Source organism: Pipistrellus hanaki (assembly GCF_964339955.1).
Source record: "Pipistrellus hanaki genome assembly, chromosome: 2".
Classification (NCBI taxonomy): Eukaryota; Metazoa; Chordata; class Mammalia; order Chiroptera; family Vespertilionidae; genus Pipistrellus; species Pipistrellus hanaki.
The window spans coordinates 140,954,763-140,969,567 of NC_140504.1; the positions used below are offsets into that span (position 1 = coordinate 140,954,763).

Below are 14,805 nucleotides of genomic sequence, written 5' to 3' on the forward strand. Positions count from 1 at the left end.
ATAATATGCTCTTGTTCACTAAGAACTTATGCTTTCATTGATAGGATAGATAAACATAGAGGAATGCAGTTGTGGGAGAGGACCCTTAAAGAATTAGCCACTGGGTCTGCCAAGATACTGGAGCAACTACTGAGAACCAGCCCTGGTGTTTCCATTTTATTTTATTTTTTAAACTGGAGGCCCAGTGCACAGATTCATGCACCAGTGTGGTCCCTCAGCCTGGCCTGCACCCTCTCTCAATAAAGGACCCCTCAGAGGAAGCTGGCAGTCCAACATTTCCTGAGGGATGTAGTAGTGCATAAAGTGGCAGGTGGGCAGAGAGGAGCCCAAGCCAGGATGGTGCTGTGCTACTCCCGTTCATCCTAGCCCCATTGTGCCTGCCTTTGCTGATGCTTGGTAGCTGTGCTGCAAAGGCAAGAGAGGCTTGGGCTGCCACAGCTGTGCTCACTAGCCGTGAGCCTGGTGTCTGTTCCCCGATGGTCAGCTAAGCAGACCTTCCGATGTAGAGGAATTGATTTTGGAGAGAGATAGAAGCATCAATAATGAGATAGAATCATTGATGAACTGCCTCCTGCATGCTCCACACTGGGGATCAAACCCACAACCTGAGCAGGAATTGAACTGTGACCTCCTAGTCATAGTCGCTGCTCAGCTACTGAGCCATGCTGGTTGGCCCAGCGTTTAAAGGCAGCCAGAGCCCCATTAGGAGCCAGTGAAGTCGACTGAACAGCAGCCTTTCTGTGAGGGCTCTGTGCCCTTGAAAGGTGTTTACCAGTTCTAACCTCCTCAGGTTCCTGCCAAGGTGTTGGGCTACACAATAATGAGACAGGTTTTCATATGAGGCTCTTGGACTCATTCTTTTATAGTTTAAAGCTCATATTATATTTTTATTGGAATACAACCTACGTTCCTCTCTCTTCAGTTTTTATTTTGAAAAAATATCAGGTGACTCAGAAAGTTTGCAAAATAACAGAGACATTTCCTTATATACCTTTCATCTAGATTTCCCCAGAGCTAACATTTTACCACATTTGCTTTATCATTCTTCTTATCCTTTTTAATAGAAGAGTAATATGCAAATTAACCATCACTCTGTGACAAAAATGGCAGTGCCCATAGCCACAAAATGGTGGCACCCAGTCCTCTTAGCCTTGCCGGAGTCCCTAAGTCCACCCAGCAACAGCAGTCCAGGGTGTCTAGCTGGGAGGCGCCTGCCCCCCACACAGTGATCCCTGCCCAGTGGCAGCAGCCCAGTGTGTCTGGCTGGGAGGCACCAGACCCCAGTGGCAGCAGCTTGGGCTGGGTTCTCAGACTGGGAGGGCCTTGCACCAAAGCCACATGACCCCCTGACCCGGATGGCAGTATGGGCTGGGATCTCAGGCTGGCAAGGCCACTCACCAAAGCCCTGTGATCCCCCAGCCATGGCAGCAGTCTGGGCAGGGGTCTCAGCGTGGCCAGGGTGTGATCCCCTTCTAGTGGTGGCAGCCTGGGTCTCAACCATTGAGTTATACCAGCCAGGCAAACACGGAGGAATTTTAAATGTTTCTTTTTTTAAATATATATTTTATTGATTTTTTACAGAGAGGAAGGGAGAGGGATAGAAAGCTAGAAACATCTGTGAGAGAGAAACATCAATCAGCTGCCTCCTGCACACTCCCCACTGGGTATGTGCCCCCAACCAAGGTTCGTGCCCTTGACTATAATCGAACCTGGGACCCTTGAGTCTGCAGGCCAATGCTCCACCAACTGAGCCAAACCAGGAAGGATTGTCCAATATGCTAAAGAAAAAATCCTATCTAATAAAGAGGGAATATGCAAGGGAGGGCATTTGGGGGTTACCGGGGTATCAGGGGAGGGCAGTTGGGGATGATCAGGCTGGCAGGAGAGCAGTTAGCTGTTGATCAGGCAGGCAGGGGAGTGGTTAGGGGTGATCAGGCTGGCAGGCAGAAGCAGTTAGGGGCAATCAGGAAGGCAGGCAAGGGAGTAGTTGGGAGCCAGTAGTCCTAGATTGTGAAAGGGATGTCCAACTCCCTGTTTAGGCCCAATCCCATGGGTTGAGCCTAAATAGGCAGTCGGACATCCCCCAAGGGATCCCAGATTGGAGAGGGTGCAGGTTGGGCTGAGGAACACCTCCCTCCCATGCACAAATTTCATGCACCGGGCCTCTAGTCCTATGTAATAAAAATCTAGTGACCATAAGGACAGAAGAACCAGAATGACCACTCAACCAGTCACTATGAGGTGCATGACCACCTCTTGGTCCCTTTCCCCAGCCGCAGGCTCCCATATCCTGATGGTAAATGGGGACTCGGGGGTAGGTGGTGGTGGATGCGCGTGGCACCTGGCCAAGGCCCCCACCCTGCTGGTCACCGCACACATAGAGGGTGACCTGCAGTGGGGGTGGGGTCGGTGATGTGCGGGAATGGCTGACCTCTCGGTCCTTCCCCCTGGCCATCAGGCTCCCATTGCCCAATGGCAAACTGGGAACCCGGGTGGTTGGCAGTAGGGGGCAAGGCTGGCTGCCGGCAGCTGGGAAAGATGGCCCCGTTTGAAGGCTAGGCCTAGGGATCGTACCCACATACGAATTTCATGCACTGGACCTCTGGTGTTTAAATGCCCCTCCTGAAATGTATGAGAATAAGAGGCTGACATGATGTCCCTTTACCTGTCAATATTCCAGTGTGTGTTTCCCAGGAACAGTCTCCCACATCACCTCTGGACAGTGCTCAAAGGCACAAGTAAACATCGGCACAGCCTTTACTCTACAAACCCTATTCACGTTTCAATTGCCCTAATGTTCTCTATAGCAAAAGAAAGGCCCCCTCCCACCCCATTCTCCTTGGTCCAGGACCACATACTGCATTTAGTTGTCATGCCTCTTTAGTCTCCTTTAACCTGGAGCAAAATAGTTCCTTCCTTGGTTTGTTGTTGGGTTGTGTGGCTGTTGTTTTTTATGACCTTGACATTTTAAAAAAGTATTTTTTATTTGTTTTATAGAGAGGGGAGAGAAAGAGAGAGAGAGAGAGAGAGAGAGAGAGAGAGAGAGAGAGAGAGAGAGAGAGAGAGAGAGAGAGAGAGAGAGAAACACATCAATGTGTGTATGCACCCAGCAGACTGGGCATCTAACTGCAACCTGGGTATTGTGCCCTGAACGGGAACTGAACCTGCAACCTCTTGGTGCATGGGACGATGCTCAACCAACTGTCCCACACTGGCCAAGGGCAAATTATGACATTTTTAAAGAGTAAAATGTTCCTCACTTTGGGATTTTCTGTTTCTTTCGGACTAGATTGTGGTTACGCATTTTAGCGAGAATAGCACACCAGCAGTACATCATTTCAGGAGGTGTCATTTTTTCTCATTACTGGCAATGTGAATGTGGATCACCTGGGCAGGCTGCTGCTATCTGCCACATTCTCCATTGTAGTTACCGGCCTTCCTGTTGCAATTCCTAAGTGCTCTGTGGGGAGATGCGTTGGAAGTGTTCTGCTTCTCCTCGTCCTTCGGCCCACTGGTTTTAGCACCTGATTTTTGCCTGAAGCACTTGTTGTTCTCCGTTGGTCTAGACTGCATTTACGTGGACCCCGAGGGCCTCTCCAAGAACGCCGAGGACTGGAGGAACTCATCATTCTTCAGACTGGAATTTTATAGGTGAAAACGTTTTCAGTCTCATTTCTGAAGCGACAGGCATTGAGGGAGGGAAGGAGAGTAAGATGGTAAGACTCTGACAATGTTTACCTTGTGATATTTTTTTATTCAGGCTCTTACAGGTTGAGATCTCCTTTCACCTCAAAGGCATTGACCTGCAGACGATGCTTTCCCGAGAGTTACCGGACTGTTACGCCTTTCAGAACACGGCAAGTGTCTGCTTACTCAGCCACTGCTTCTTATGCTTCCTTCTCCTCCTGTAGATACACAGTGCAAAGCACACCAGCCTACAGAGGTGTCAGATGCAGTCGTGCTTAAAAGAGCTGAATGGCACGATAGCATTGTTCATCCAGAGACTGTTTTGTCTGAAAATGAAGCAAAGCCTTTTCTAATGTTTTAAAAACTAAATTTCTGCATTGAAAAGGGAAGTTTCCAAATTGGCTTTGAGCACTTACTCTTCTAATACATTTTTTTTTTTAAAGTTTATGACAAGTGTTTTAAGTGTATGTAATACTTTCTGCACTTCCAAAGAGAGGTCTTTGCAAATGTAGCAAATGCTTTCAAGCCTCCAGGCAGACATGCCCCCTTGATTGGAAGGCCATTCTGCAGAGGATCAGTTGTCGCTTTTGTATTTTGGGAGGAGGCTTGTGCAGTGAAGGGACTGTTCAGTTTTGTGGGGACAGTCACCTGTCTTCTCACTTTCATGGAATTTCATGCCCTTCTTTTCTCCCTCCCTTCTTCCTTCCTTTTTCCTTAACTCCCTCCCTCCCTTCTTCATGTTCATGGAAGAGCAAAATTGGATGATGAGCTGAACATTGTATGCAATTATCTTTTAGCAACTCAGGAGAATACTTTATTTAATAGTCTGTAAATACGAGTCCCTACTATGCACCACACACTGCCCTGCTCTTGAGGTGCAGTGGAAGCTTTCAGCTCAGTGGAAGAGAGAGAGAAAAGCAAGTAAACTAAGAAATGAAAGTAATCACTAATGGTGACTTGTGGTAAGGAAGAGAAGAGCATGATTAGCTGCCCTGGAGTGACCTACACATTATGAATCACATGACGAAATTAAGGAAGTTCACAGGCAGAGAACTTGAGAGCTGAAAGTGTAGCTGACCTATGAGTAAATCTATAAGCACTGGGCATCTCTGAACCCAAGTCACACTCTGTGTAACCCAATTATATCACTATGACCAAACTGGAGGTTCGAGAATTCACCCTACAGGCCTCATTTCTATACCTCTGAGCTGTGACTAAGTCTCCACTAACCCTGGCACTTGATGTCTCATTTCCCCCAAGAAAAAACCCAAAATTCTTCTCTCAAGGCCTAAAATAACCAACATATTTCACTTACAAATTTTAAGTGATGAAAGGGTGATAGTGGAAGTAATGAGTCATAGGCAATCTTAAACTCAGCCTGCGGCCTTAGGGCATTCTTTGCCATTTCTGAAAACATTAGTACATATAGCATTTGATGTGAACAGAAAACTAATCTCTAACCTAGTAGAAACCTAGAATTTCATACCCAAAAGACTAACTTGAAGCAAATGCTTTGGGATTGCATTCAGTGCAGTCAGTGAGGTACTGTGTTCTCTTGTCAAAGGCTGGTGAATTTCATGTTTGTTCCTAGGACTAGCTGGTTGTTTTGCTTTTGTATTTCTCCTACCTTGCTTGTGGGTTTAGTAGAACTTCATATAGAGCTGTCTTTGGACTCTATTTTTTCATTAATGAAAGCTGTGAAGAATCATGTGATGAGGACATTGTCATCAGTACAATTTTTGGGCCAGCCTGCTGTTTGGATGCCATTAAAATTTTAAGCAGAGTCCATCTAACAAGTCCTATGTGCTGCTCTTTATACATTTGTGTTTCCAGATTACCTTCGACAACAGAGCTCACAGTGGCAAAATCAAAATCTATTTTGACAGTGATGCTAACATTGAAGAATGTAAAGACTTAAAGATATCTGGATCTGGTAAGTGTCTTACATTGGAGGATTTTTGGCATTTTATTTTGGAATTTCAGATGTTTACATGGTTGACTTGGATGGTAATTAGAAAGAAAGGGCTCCCGAAAACCAGACCTTGAGCATTAAATTCTGTAAAGCATGGCCAGAGGCCTCCCATTTTTGTTAAATTCAACAAATATTGATTATATACCTTTTAGAAGAGGCAGCATACCCAGTGCTTAGGGTACAGCCTTGGCAGCCAGACTGCTTAGTTTTGGATCTTGGTTCTGTTAACTATGTCTGTGATCTTGGAAAAATTATTTAACCTCTCTATGTCTCAGTACTTTTCAAAATGAGGGTAAGAATAGTACTTACCTTCCAGTATGCTGTGCATTAAATTAGTTAGATTATAAAGCAAAGCACTGAGAACAAGAGTTGGCATATAGTAATTGCTAAGCACTCTGGATAAGAAAGGAAACACTTTAGCGAGGGAGACAGATGTGCTTTTAAAATCTCAATATGTCATGGACAGCCATAGTGATGGAGGTACGAAAGGCATGACGGTAAAGAAAGCCAAGGTTAATTTTGACTGGGGCAAACTTCCCTTAGTTTCCTATCATTATTTTTCAAATAGGTTTTCAACTTCTGGCTCTCTCTCTTCCGCTTCCAACACCACCATGATGTGAATGTTGGTTTGCTTGAAGTTGTCCCAGAGGCTCCTGGCAATCTCCTCATTTTAGGGAGTGATTCTTTTTCCTTTATGCTATTCTGAATAGGTTTTTTTTTCTCCCTTATACTCCTAATTGCTCTTTTGATTCTTGGCTTCATATTCTCTACTGTTGATTCCTGTAAATTATTCTTCATTTCAGTTAGTGTATCCTTCATTTCAGACTGGCTCTTTTTTATAGTTTCTATGCCCCCCCCCTTTTTTTTATTACCACCAAACCAGTATTATATGAAATGTTTCTTGAAGAAGGAAAAGATTTAAAAAATATGAACAATAAAGTGCCAATAAATACATATCTACCAACAATTGATTCTAAAAAACAAAATAAACAAGTAGAAGAGAAAGACTCATAGATACAAAGAACACTTGGATGGTTGCCAGATGGGAGGGGGTTGGGAGCTGGGTGGAGAATTCAGAAGTACAAGTTGATAGTAATGGAATAGTCATGGGGATGTGAAGTACAGCATAGGAAATATAGTCAATAATATTCTAATAACTATGTATGGTGTCAGATGGATATGAGCTTTATAAGGATGATTACTTAGTGAGTAATATAATGTCTAATCACTGTGCTGTACATACAAAACTAATGAAATATTGTATGCCAACTGTAATTGAAAAATTAAAAAATGATTTAAAAATATATATATTTTTAAATGGAGAAAGGAGGTCTGGCTCCCTCCTGTGGCCAGTGAGGAGAAACACTAACATTTTTATAGGCTTCCAGAGCTGTGTAGTAAGAAAGCAGATTCTGTTACTAGGAAAATATGAATTTAAAATAAAATGATGTGAAAACTTTGAAAAAATCTGAAGTTTGGAAACAAGCTTAGGAAATGGAGCTCCCTTCCCCCATGTTCATGTCCCCTCCCTCCCCCAGTCTGATTGGTTGGCCTGGCTTTGGGGAAGTGGAAAGACAGGAAGTGGGACAAAGGCAAGGGTAACATCTGGTGAGATCTTTGCGCTATTTCCAAAACTTTTGAGATCATTCACATTCATATACTCTCCCTCTCATCATTGCCTATGTTATCTCAGGGCAAAATATAAGGGAATGTCCGTTTTCATATACAAACCAAATGTTGCTTCTTTTGACTTCTAATACCTGTTCCTAAGGGTGCTATTAATCTTCACTTTAACTTGATTTCATGAGTGTAGCAATTTGGGCATGAGGGGCTGGAGGAGGTATTGGTGGGCAGGACTCCCCATTGGTGGCTGATGTAAAGGGTGTCATAGGGGAAAGGAGTTTAGTAAGTGTGGGAAGCCCTGGGTTAGAGCCACACAGGCAGGCAGTAATGGTGTAGGGGGACTTCTCACGGCCTCTGGGAGGAACAAATGACTTAACCAGGTGGGCAGAGGCATCTCTCTGGGCTAGTGTTTGGGCAATGTTCCCATAGGGGTAACAGAGTTTCAATAGAGTAAGAGAGCAATTACAGTGTTCATAAAATACTTTCTGTAGCACACCAAATTAGTCTTCCTAATAAAGTAAAACGATATAATACTGTTTTCTCTGTGAGGAGAGATGGTTTCTCTTTCGAGCTTGGGGCCTCAGTTTTCCCACTAAGAGCAATCTTAGAGATTTGGTCTAGCTCTGTGTTAGACAGGAAGGTACTAGATGCTGTCCTTGCATTTTATGAGGTTTTCAGTCCCATTTTCCCATGAACTGCCTCTAATCCTTCTGCCTCATCCATGGGGAAGGAGGGAAGGAAGGAAGGAAGGAAGGAAGGAAGTAAGGAAGGAAGGAAGGAAGGAAGGAAGGAAGGAAGGAGGGAAGGAAGGACAAGAAAGAGGGAGAGGGAGAGGGAGAGGGAGAGGGAGAGGGAAGGGAGGGAGGGGTCGGTCCTGGATTCTAGTCAAATTAAGTTGCTTTGCTTTTATACTTAACATCTGACGTATAAAATGGCTAAAGGTAAATGTCAGTGCTAGATGTCAGGCACGACTCTACCTGGTTTCTGCACGGATGCTTTACCTGCTTTCCTGACAGCCCTTGAGGCAGACACAGTTGCTTCCCCCACCTGAAGCCTGCTTAGCCAGGCTAAACAGTAAATAGTTCACTCAGTGAGTTACGTGTATTGGCTGGCTATGAGCAGCTTTACCCAGACACTCATGCTGTTGTCACTCACACCCTTGTTTTTAATAAGTCTGTGGATATTCTGATCTTTCTCTTAAAAGCTTCTCTGTGGAGGTGTCTCTGAGGAGCACTCTGAATCTGGACTCCTTGGAAGGTTGCCTGTCCCCAGGCCTGTTTCCTTCTCCTCTGGCCTTTCTCCATCTCATTCCTGAGCTCATTTCCTCTTCTAATTCTCAAGCATTACGGTCCCCCTGACCTGTCTGCTTTTCTCTCTGTCGTCTGAGTACCTGTGCCCACACTTGTGGCTTTAGCTGCCACTGAGCCATCCTCTCTTGTCATGGACATCCAGACAGAGCTCAGTTTACGGAGGACAGGAAACCAGGAATTGTGCCTAGTTTGGTCCTTCTTCCTTGTTCCCCAAGTCCGCTTGGAGACCATGTTGCCTCTCTCTGCTTCATCTCTCACCACTTTGTGCCTCCTCCTTCTGTGCCTTCTCTGCCTCTGACTTAGCTCAGACCTTCACACATTCTGAATAATCTAATAACTTAGATTATTCAGTGCTCTTCTCATGTTCTGCTGGAGTCCCTGCATTTACTTGTGAGCACACTGAAGCATTATGCTAAGCGAAGGCACTGTAGTGTTGAAAAACTGCATATGATCCCTGCCTCCCAAAGCCATCCATTTGGTGGGGATGATGGGCATTGAATGATTCCGTAGTAACCACTGTGTTGTTCCATGTGTTTTCATATATGAACTTGTTTAATCTTCTCAACAGCCCTATGATTATTGTTTTTTTATTCTACCCACTTTTTGGGTGAGGAAACTGAGACACCTTCCCTAAGGCTGCTCAGCTTCTGAGTGCAGGGCTGAGATTCAGACCCAAGGTTTCAGGCCCCCAGAGGCCATGTCCTTTCCCATTTTTCACTTCTCTGTTCCTTGCTGTGCTCTCTTTGAAGTTCAGTGGTCATCACGTAAAGGATACTATAGGTGTGTACATTATGGAGAGTGCTCTGGAGTAGGGAAGGGGCTAATAAAGATGGGAATATAGGGAATTTTGTTCTGAGAAGATGATACTCACTCTGAAACCTCAGGCTGAAAAGGAATCATCTTAACATGTGTGTTGGAGAGGGTGCTGTTCCAGGCAGAGAGATCATCATGTGCAAAGCCCCTGAGGCAAGAGAGAGAGAGAGAGAGAGAGAGAGAGAGAGAGAGAGAGAGAGAGAGAGAGAGAGAGAACCTGATAGGAGGTGGGAAGAAGGAAGACCAGTATGGCCCCAGGATAGAGAAGATTGGGGGGGGGGGGGGAGAAGCAACTGGCAGATGATGGGGCTGCAGGAATGGATGGGGGGGCCAGGCAGGGGAGAGCCATTGTTGGTATTTGGGAAAATTTCATAAAGTCTGAGAGAAGCTGAGGTTACAATTTCATCTTCCTCCAGTACATTCCCCATGCTACTGTGTTCCAAGATGTACTCCCCTTCTTACTACCATTCCAAGAGGTTATTTTCTCCCTGTGCAGAAAGAGCTTATTGAATGCTGGGAAAGTACACAGTAAGATTGAGAAACAGAAATGGGGAGTCTGAGTCAGAGGTATTTTAAATTGTTTGTTTTCTCATGGGAAACATGGTGTTTGTGTTCATATGTGAAAGACCTCAGAATGTGCCAATAGTTTTGCCTCTTGTGAATGGAGCCCAAATGGACCGACCACCTTCTGCCAAATTATAGTCTGTGTAAATATTTACAAATACATTTATTACATCTCTTAAGAGTTTATATGTTTTCAAATGTATAACTCTTAATAACAGAAGAAGTTTTACCTTATTTGTAGACTTCTGAGTGAATGTATCGCGATTTGTTTGTTCCTGAATTTATCATTTGAACTTCTTTTTTGACTACCATCTTGTCAGAAATTATTCCCCAGTGAGGTGTGTTTATCATTTTTGTTCCTTAGTTCAGAAGAATACTCAATATATGCTTTTGTTTGATTCATTTGTCATTGTGATTTGCTTGGCGTCTCTGATTCTGTGCACAAGATCCATTGTTCTTGCTTTACGCTTACGAAAGGTATGTATGCTTGAATTTTCTTCCCCCACTTTTGACCTCTACCCTCAGTTTGTTCAAACAGTGGGCCTTGGTGTTGGGTCACCCTGTCCTTTCTGGAGCCTTTGACTAAATTAGATTCCTTTGAGTGATTGCCCCCTAAAAGGCATTCATCAACCTGAGGTGTGTAGGGTGAGTGCCAGCTCCCACCATGCCAGGTGGGATCAGATAATTATCTTGCTTAAAACGGAGCCAATGAACACCGGTGCACAATGGTGAGCTCTCAAGCTCTTGAATGTTTCCAGAATAAATGATACCCTTTTGAATCAGGAGTAAATCTTAAGAACAGAATAATAGCACGTGTGGGTTTCATCTTTTGCCTTCTAATCAGATTTCATTTTGACAGGGGGCATGATACATGGGTTATAATGAAGCATAAAACACTTTATTCTGTATTTTAAATATTGTAGCTTGGAAATTCTCCCCTGAGTTTCATTTCACCTTGTTATTCTTGGGGCTCTTGTGAAGCTATATCCCAGCTCCCCACAAATCTTCCTCTGGCTTGTGGCATGTGTGGAAATGCAGAATGGGGTCAGGTGCACGGAGTCATCAGCATGCCATTGGTGGAGCAAGAAAACAATCTTCATTCTATTTTTCTCCTTCTTGACCTCCGTCAACTTATTTTGTAAATATCCATTTGTCTTACTGCCCCTTCCCCCCAAGTCCTCTGATATTCTGATTCCAGATCAGGATTCTGGTTCTGCCTAAGCAGGGGGTGGGCATTGGGAGCACACACACAGGAGCTGGAATGCCATCCTGGCTCCACCTTCCCAGCCTTGGTTCTCTCCTCTGGAAGATCAGGCTACCAATGATTGGTTCACAGGGTGCTATCTGGTTGAATGAGGTGATGAAGTAACATATTTAGGATGTACTTTGTGACAGCTTTTACAAGCATATAATGTTTGAGCTCTCTTGGTAGGCACTTGAAGGCTTTAGTCTAGCTGGGCAGGTGAGGGGAAAATGTGGGCATAGTCTCCAGCTTCGAGAAGGATAGGTAGCACCGTATCATGTTACAGGTGAGAGCTCTGTTTTGCACTTATCTTCTCCTTCCAGAGGGCAGTATGGTTTGTAAGAAATGCTTTTTAAAATGTTTGCTGCAGCCGGGACCGGTTTGGCTCAATGGATAGAGCGTGGGCTAGGGGACTGAAGGGCCCCAGGTTTGATTCCGGTCAAGGGCATGTACCTTGGTTGTGGGCATATCCCCAGTAGGGAGTGTGCAGAAGGCAGCTGATCAATGACTCTCTCTCTCATTGATGTTTCTAACTCTCTATCTCTCTCCCTTCCTCTCTGTACAAAAAAAATAAAATCAATAAAATATATTAAAATGTTTGCTGCAGAGATTTCTAAATTTCTTCCTGGAGAAGTACCAGCGACATGTGTGTAATGCTGACCAGTGGAAGTTCATCAATGGTTGGTATGTCCTAGTGATTATCAGCGACCTAATGACAATCATTGGATCCATCCTCAAAATGGAAATTCAAGTAAAGGTGAGAGGCCACCCACTCTAAGTCTGCTGCTCTTTCTATCCTGGGTGATCCTTTAGGATATAAATTCCTTGTGGAGACTAGTTTGATTCTCATGTTTTCTCTTTTCTCGCTTCCATATACCAGAAGCATCCTCTGACCCGATTCCTTGCAGAGGGCATATAAAGAAGCTGATGTTCTGGGGAGATGATATCCCTATGAATATCCCCAGGAAACTTGCAGCTTCTTGAGCATAGGAGCTGAAGTTTGAGAAGATTGTTTGTTTGGGTGGATTTCATTTATTTAAAAAAAAAAAATTGCAGGAGAAGCAGTGACCCACGAACCAGTTCTATCAAGAACCAGTCCTGCCCAGTGGTTGCTCTGGAAGATGGGGGTGAGGGTACGACTATTAGAGTGACTGCCAGGTACCTGACTGCATAGAACACATGTGTCAAACACAAGGCCCGCGGGCCAAATCCAGCCCGCCAGGCCTTGCAATGTGGCCCGCACCGCGCTGTCATCACTGCACTCCGCTGTCAGTTTATGACATTGTCAGTTTATGACTGTTCAGTAAACCATTCGGCCCGCGATTTAGGCTGGATTTTAGATTTTGGCCCCTTCTCTGATTGAGTTCGACACCCCTAGCATAGAACTTCGTTGAATTGATCTTAGGACAAAGTCTTGACCCTTCACCCAGATATTCTCCCCTCTAGGCTATGCTGTCTGTGGGGGAGTCTACCTAACTTTCCTGACACTAGCATAGCTCCCGCTTGTCCATCTTGATGACCTCTGCTTTTTTTGGGTCGGCTCCTCTCTAGCCTGGACTGCTGCAGCCATCTCCTCATTGCTTGTCTGCCTCCAGCCTGACATCCCTCAGATCCATCCACACAGCTGTCAGAGGAAAGCCCCTGGCAGTGTCTATCCTGCTGTTACAGTCCCTTCTTGTGGGAACCCCCTTAGGTGGAGTGGCCTCCAGGGTCCTCCTTATCTAGCTCTGCCTTCCTCTCCTGCCCGAGATTCACTGAGCCATCCATACCGACCCTCTAGGACAGTGGTCGGCAAACTCATTAGTCAACAGAGCCAAATATCAACAGTACAACGATTGAAATTTCTTTTGAGAGCCGAAAACCGACTTCTGCACATGGGTCACGAAATTTCAATCACACTGTACATGTGTGCCCACACATGGTATTTTGTTGAAGAGCTACACTCAAAGGGCCAAAGAGCCACATGTGGCTTGCGAGCTGCAGTTTGCCGACCGCTGCTCTAGGACAACTTTCTGGCTTTCAGCATTGGGTCCTGTTTCAGCCTTCTGTCTATTTACCTACTATGCTCTCCCTCAACCTATCCTCCAGGCCCAGCCACACTCTGGGTCATGCCCATAAGAAGTGCTTTGTGACAATCTGAGCACTGCATATCTCACAGCACTTAGCATATTATATTAAAACTAGGGGCCCAGTGAGGGGTTCCGTCAGACCAGCCTGCACTCTCTCCAATCTGTGACCCCGTGAGGGATGTCCAATTGCCGGTTTAGGCCTAGTCCCAATGATCAGGCCTAAACCTGCAGTTGGACATCCCTCTCACAATCCAGGATTGCTGACTCCTAACCACTCAGCCTGCCTGATCCCCCTAACTCCACCCCCTCCTGCACCTGGTTGTCCCTAACTGTCCTCCCCTGTGGCCTGGTCACCCCTAACTGCTTTTCCCTGCCAACCTGATTGCCCCTAACTGCTCTCCATGATCTCCATGATCTGCCAGCATGATCTCCCCTAACCGCCTCTGCCTTGGCCCCACTATCATGGCTTTGTCCAGAAAAAAGTCTGGAAGGATGTCCAATCTAATTAGCATATTACCCTTTTACTAGTATAGATTGTGGTTGTGTGTGTGTCTCCTCAATTAGATCCAGAAATTCTCAAGAGCAGGAACTGTGTTAGCCAATCATGTTTGAGCTTTCTTTCAGAAGTAGCTGACTGGTATCATTTCATATTTAATGAACACCATTAGTTTATATTCTTTAATGCCTAAGTAAATGCATTTTCTGTTTCAGGATATTATTTGAACAAAAAGCTGAACCAATTGAAATACTAAAAGGAAAGAAGAAACACATTTGGAACTGTGCTCTCTATTACTCTCCTCTTCAGTTTAGAAACCCTTAGGATCACCTGTAGAGAGCAGGCAGTCCTTTCTTTCCCTATCAACTTAAAGTGGGATTAAAAAACTGAGGGGAGCAGAATATGTCACTCACATCTGTTTTTCCATTCCTTAGAATATCACAAATTACGATCTGTGCAGCATTTTGCTTGGAACGTCCACGCTTCTTGTCTGGGTTGGAGTCATCCGATACCTGGGTTACTTCCAAACATATAATGTAAGGATGCGGCATCGGGTCGTGTCATAGGATTGAGATTAATTTCTTCTTCCGGTTCCAGAAAGCTCCTTTTTAATTCCCCCCCTTCCCCCCCGGCTCTGCTGGTGTCTTTCCAGGCGCTCATTTTGACAATGCAAGCCTCACTGCCAAAGGTGCTCCGCTTCTGCGCCTGCGCCGGGATGATCTACCTGGGTTACACCTTCTGCGGCTGGATCGTCTTAGGCCCGTATCACAACAAGGTGAGTGGCCCTGGTTCTTCCCTCTGCAGGTTAGGCACCTGAAAAATGGGTTTCCAGAACTTCACCTTCTTTCCACTCGCCCCAGCACCTACCCTCGGCGTCAGGAAAGCCATAACTTTGTATCGGGTTTCTTTTCCCTTTCTTTTTCTGGATGTTGACACCGCTGCGAGGGAGTGGAGAGCACATTTCAGAGTTGTCTGGGACTGGTTTATGGGTCACATTCCAGCACAGCCAGTTGTCAAATAAGAAATGC

The 14,805-nt window shown here is 45.1% G+C and overlaps 2 protein-coding genes across 6 annotated transcripts in view; one reads left to right on the forward strand and one right to left on the reverse strand.

The window, feature by feature from the left end:
- DNASE2B (deoxyribonuclease 2 beta) overlaps window positions 1-14,805 on the reverse strand; it is a 684,289-nt gene that overhangs the window by 258,026 nt on the left and 411,458 nt on the right. The window lies entirely within an intron of this gene.
- Window positions 1-14,805, forward strand: part of MCOLN2 (mucolipin TRP cation channel 2) — a 50,600-nt gene that overhangs the window by 23,465 nt on the left and 12,330 nt on the right. For all 3 annotated transcript variants that reach the window (XM_084874428.1, XM_084874429.1, XM_084874430.1), the window contains exons 5-11: window positions 3,567-3,651; window positions 3,761-3,857; window positions 5,521-5,620; window positions 10,334-10,446; window positions 11,820-11,969; window positions 14,212-14,313; window positions 14,430-14,552. In XM_084874428.1, the coding sequence (XP_084730554.1) occupies window positions 3,567-3,651; window positions 3,761-3,857; window positions 5,521-5,620; window positions 10,334-10,446; window positions 11,820-11,969; window positions 14,212-14,313; window positions 14,430-14,552 (770 nt within the window). The remainder of the gene's footprint in view (window positions 1-3,566; window positions 3,652-3,760; window positions 3,858-5,520; window positions 5,621-10,333; window positions 10,447-11,819; window positions 11,970-14,211; window positions 14,314-14,429; window positions 14,553-14,805) is intronic.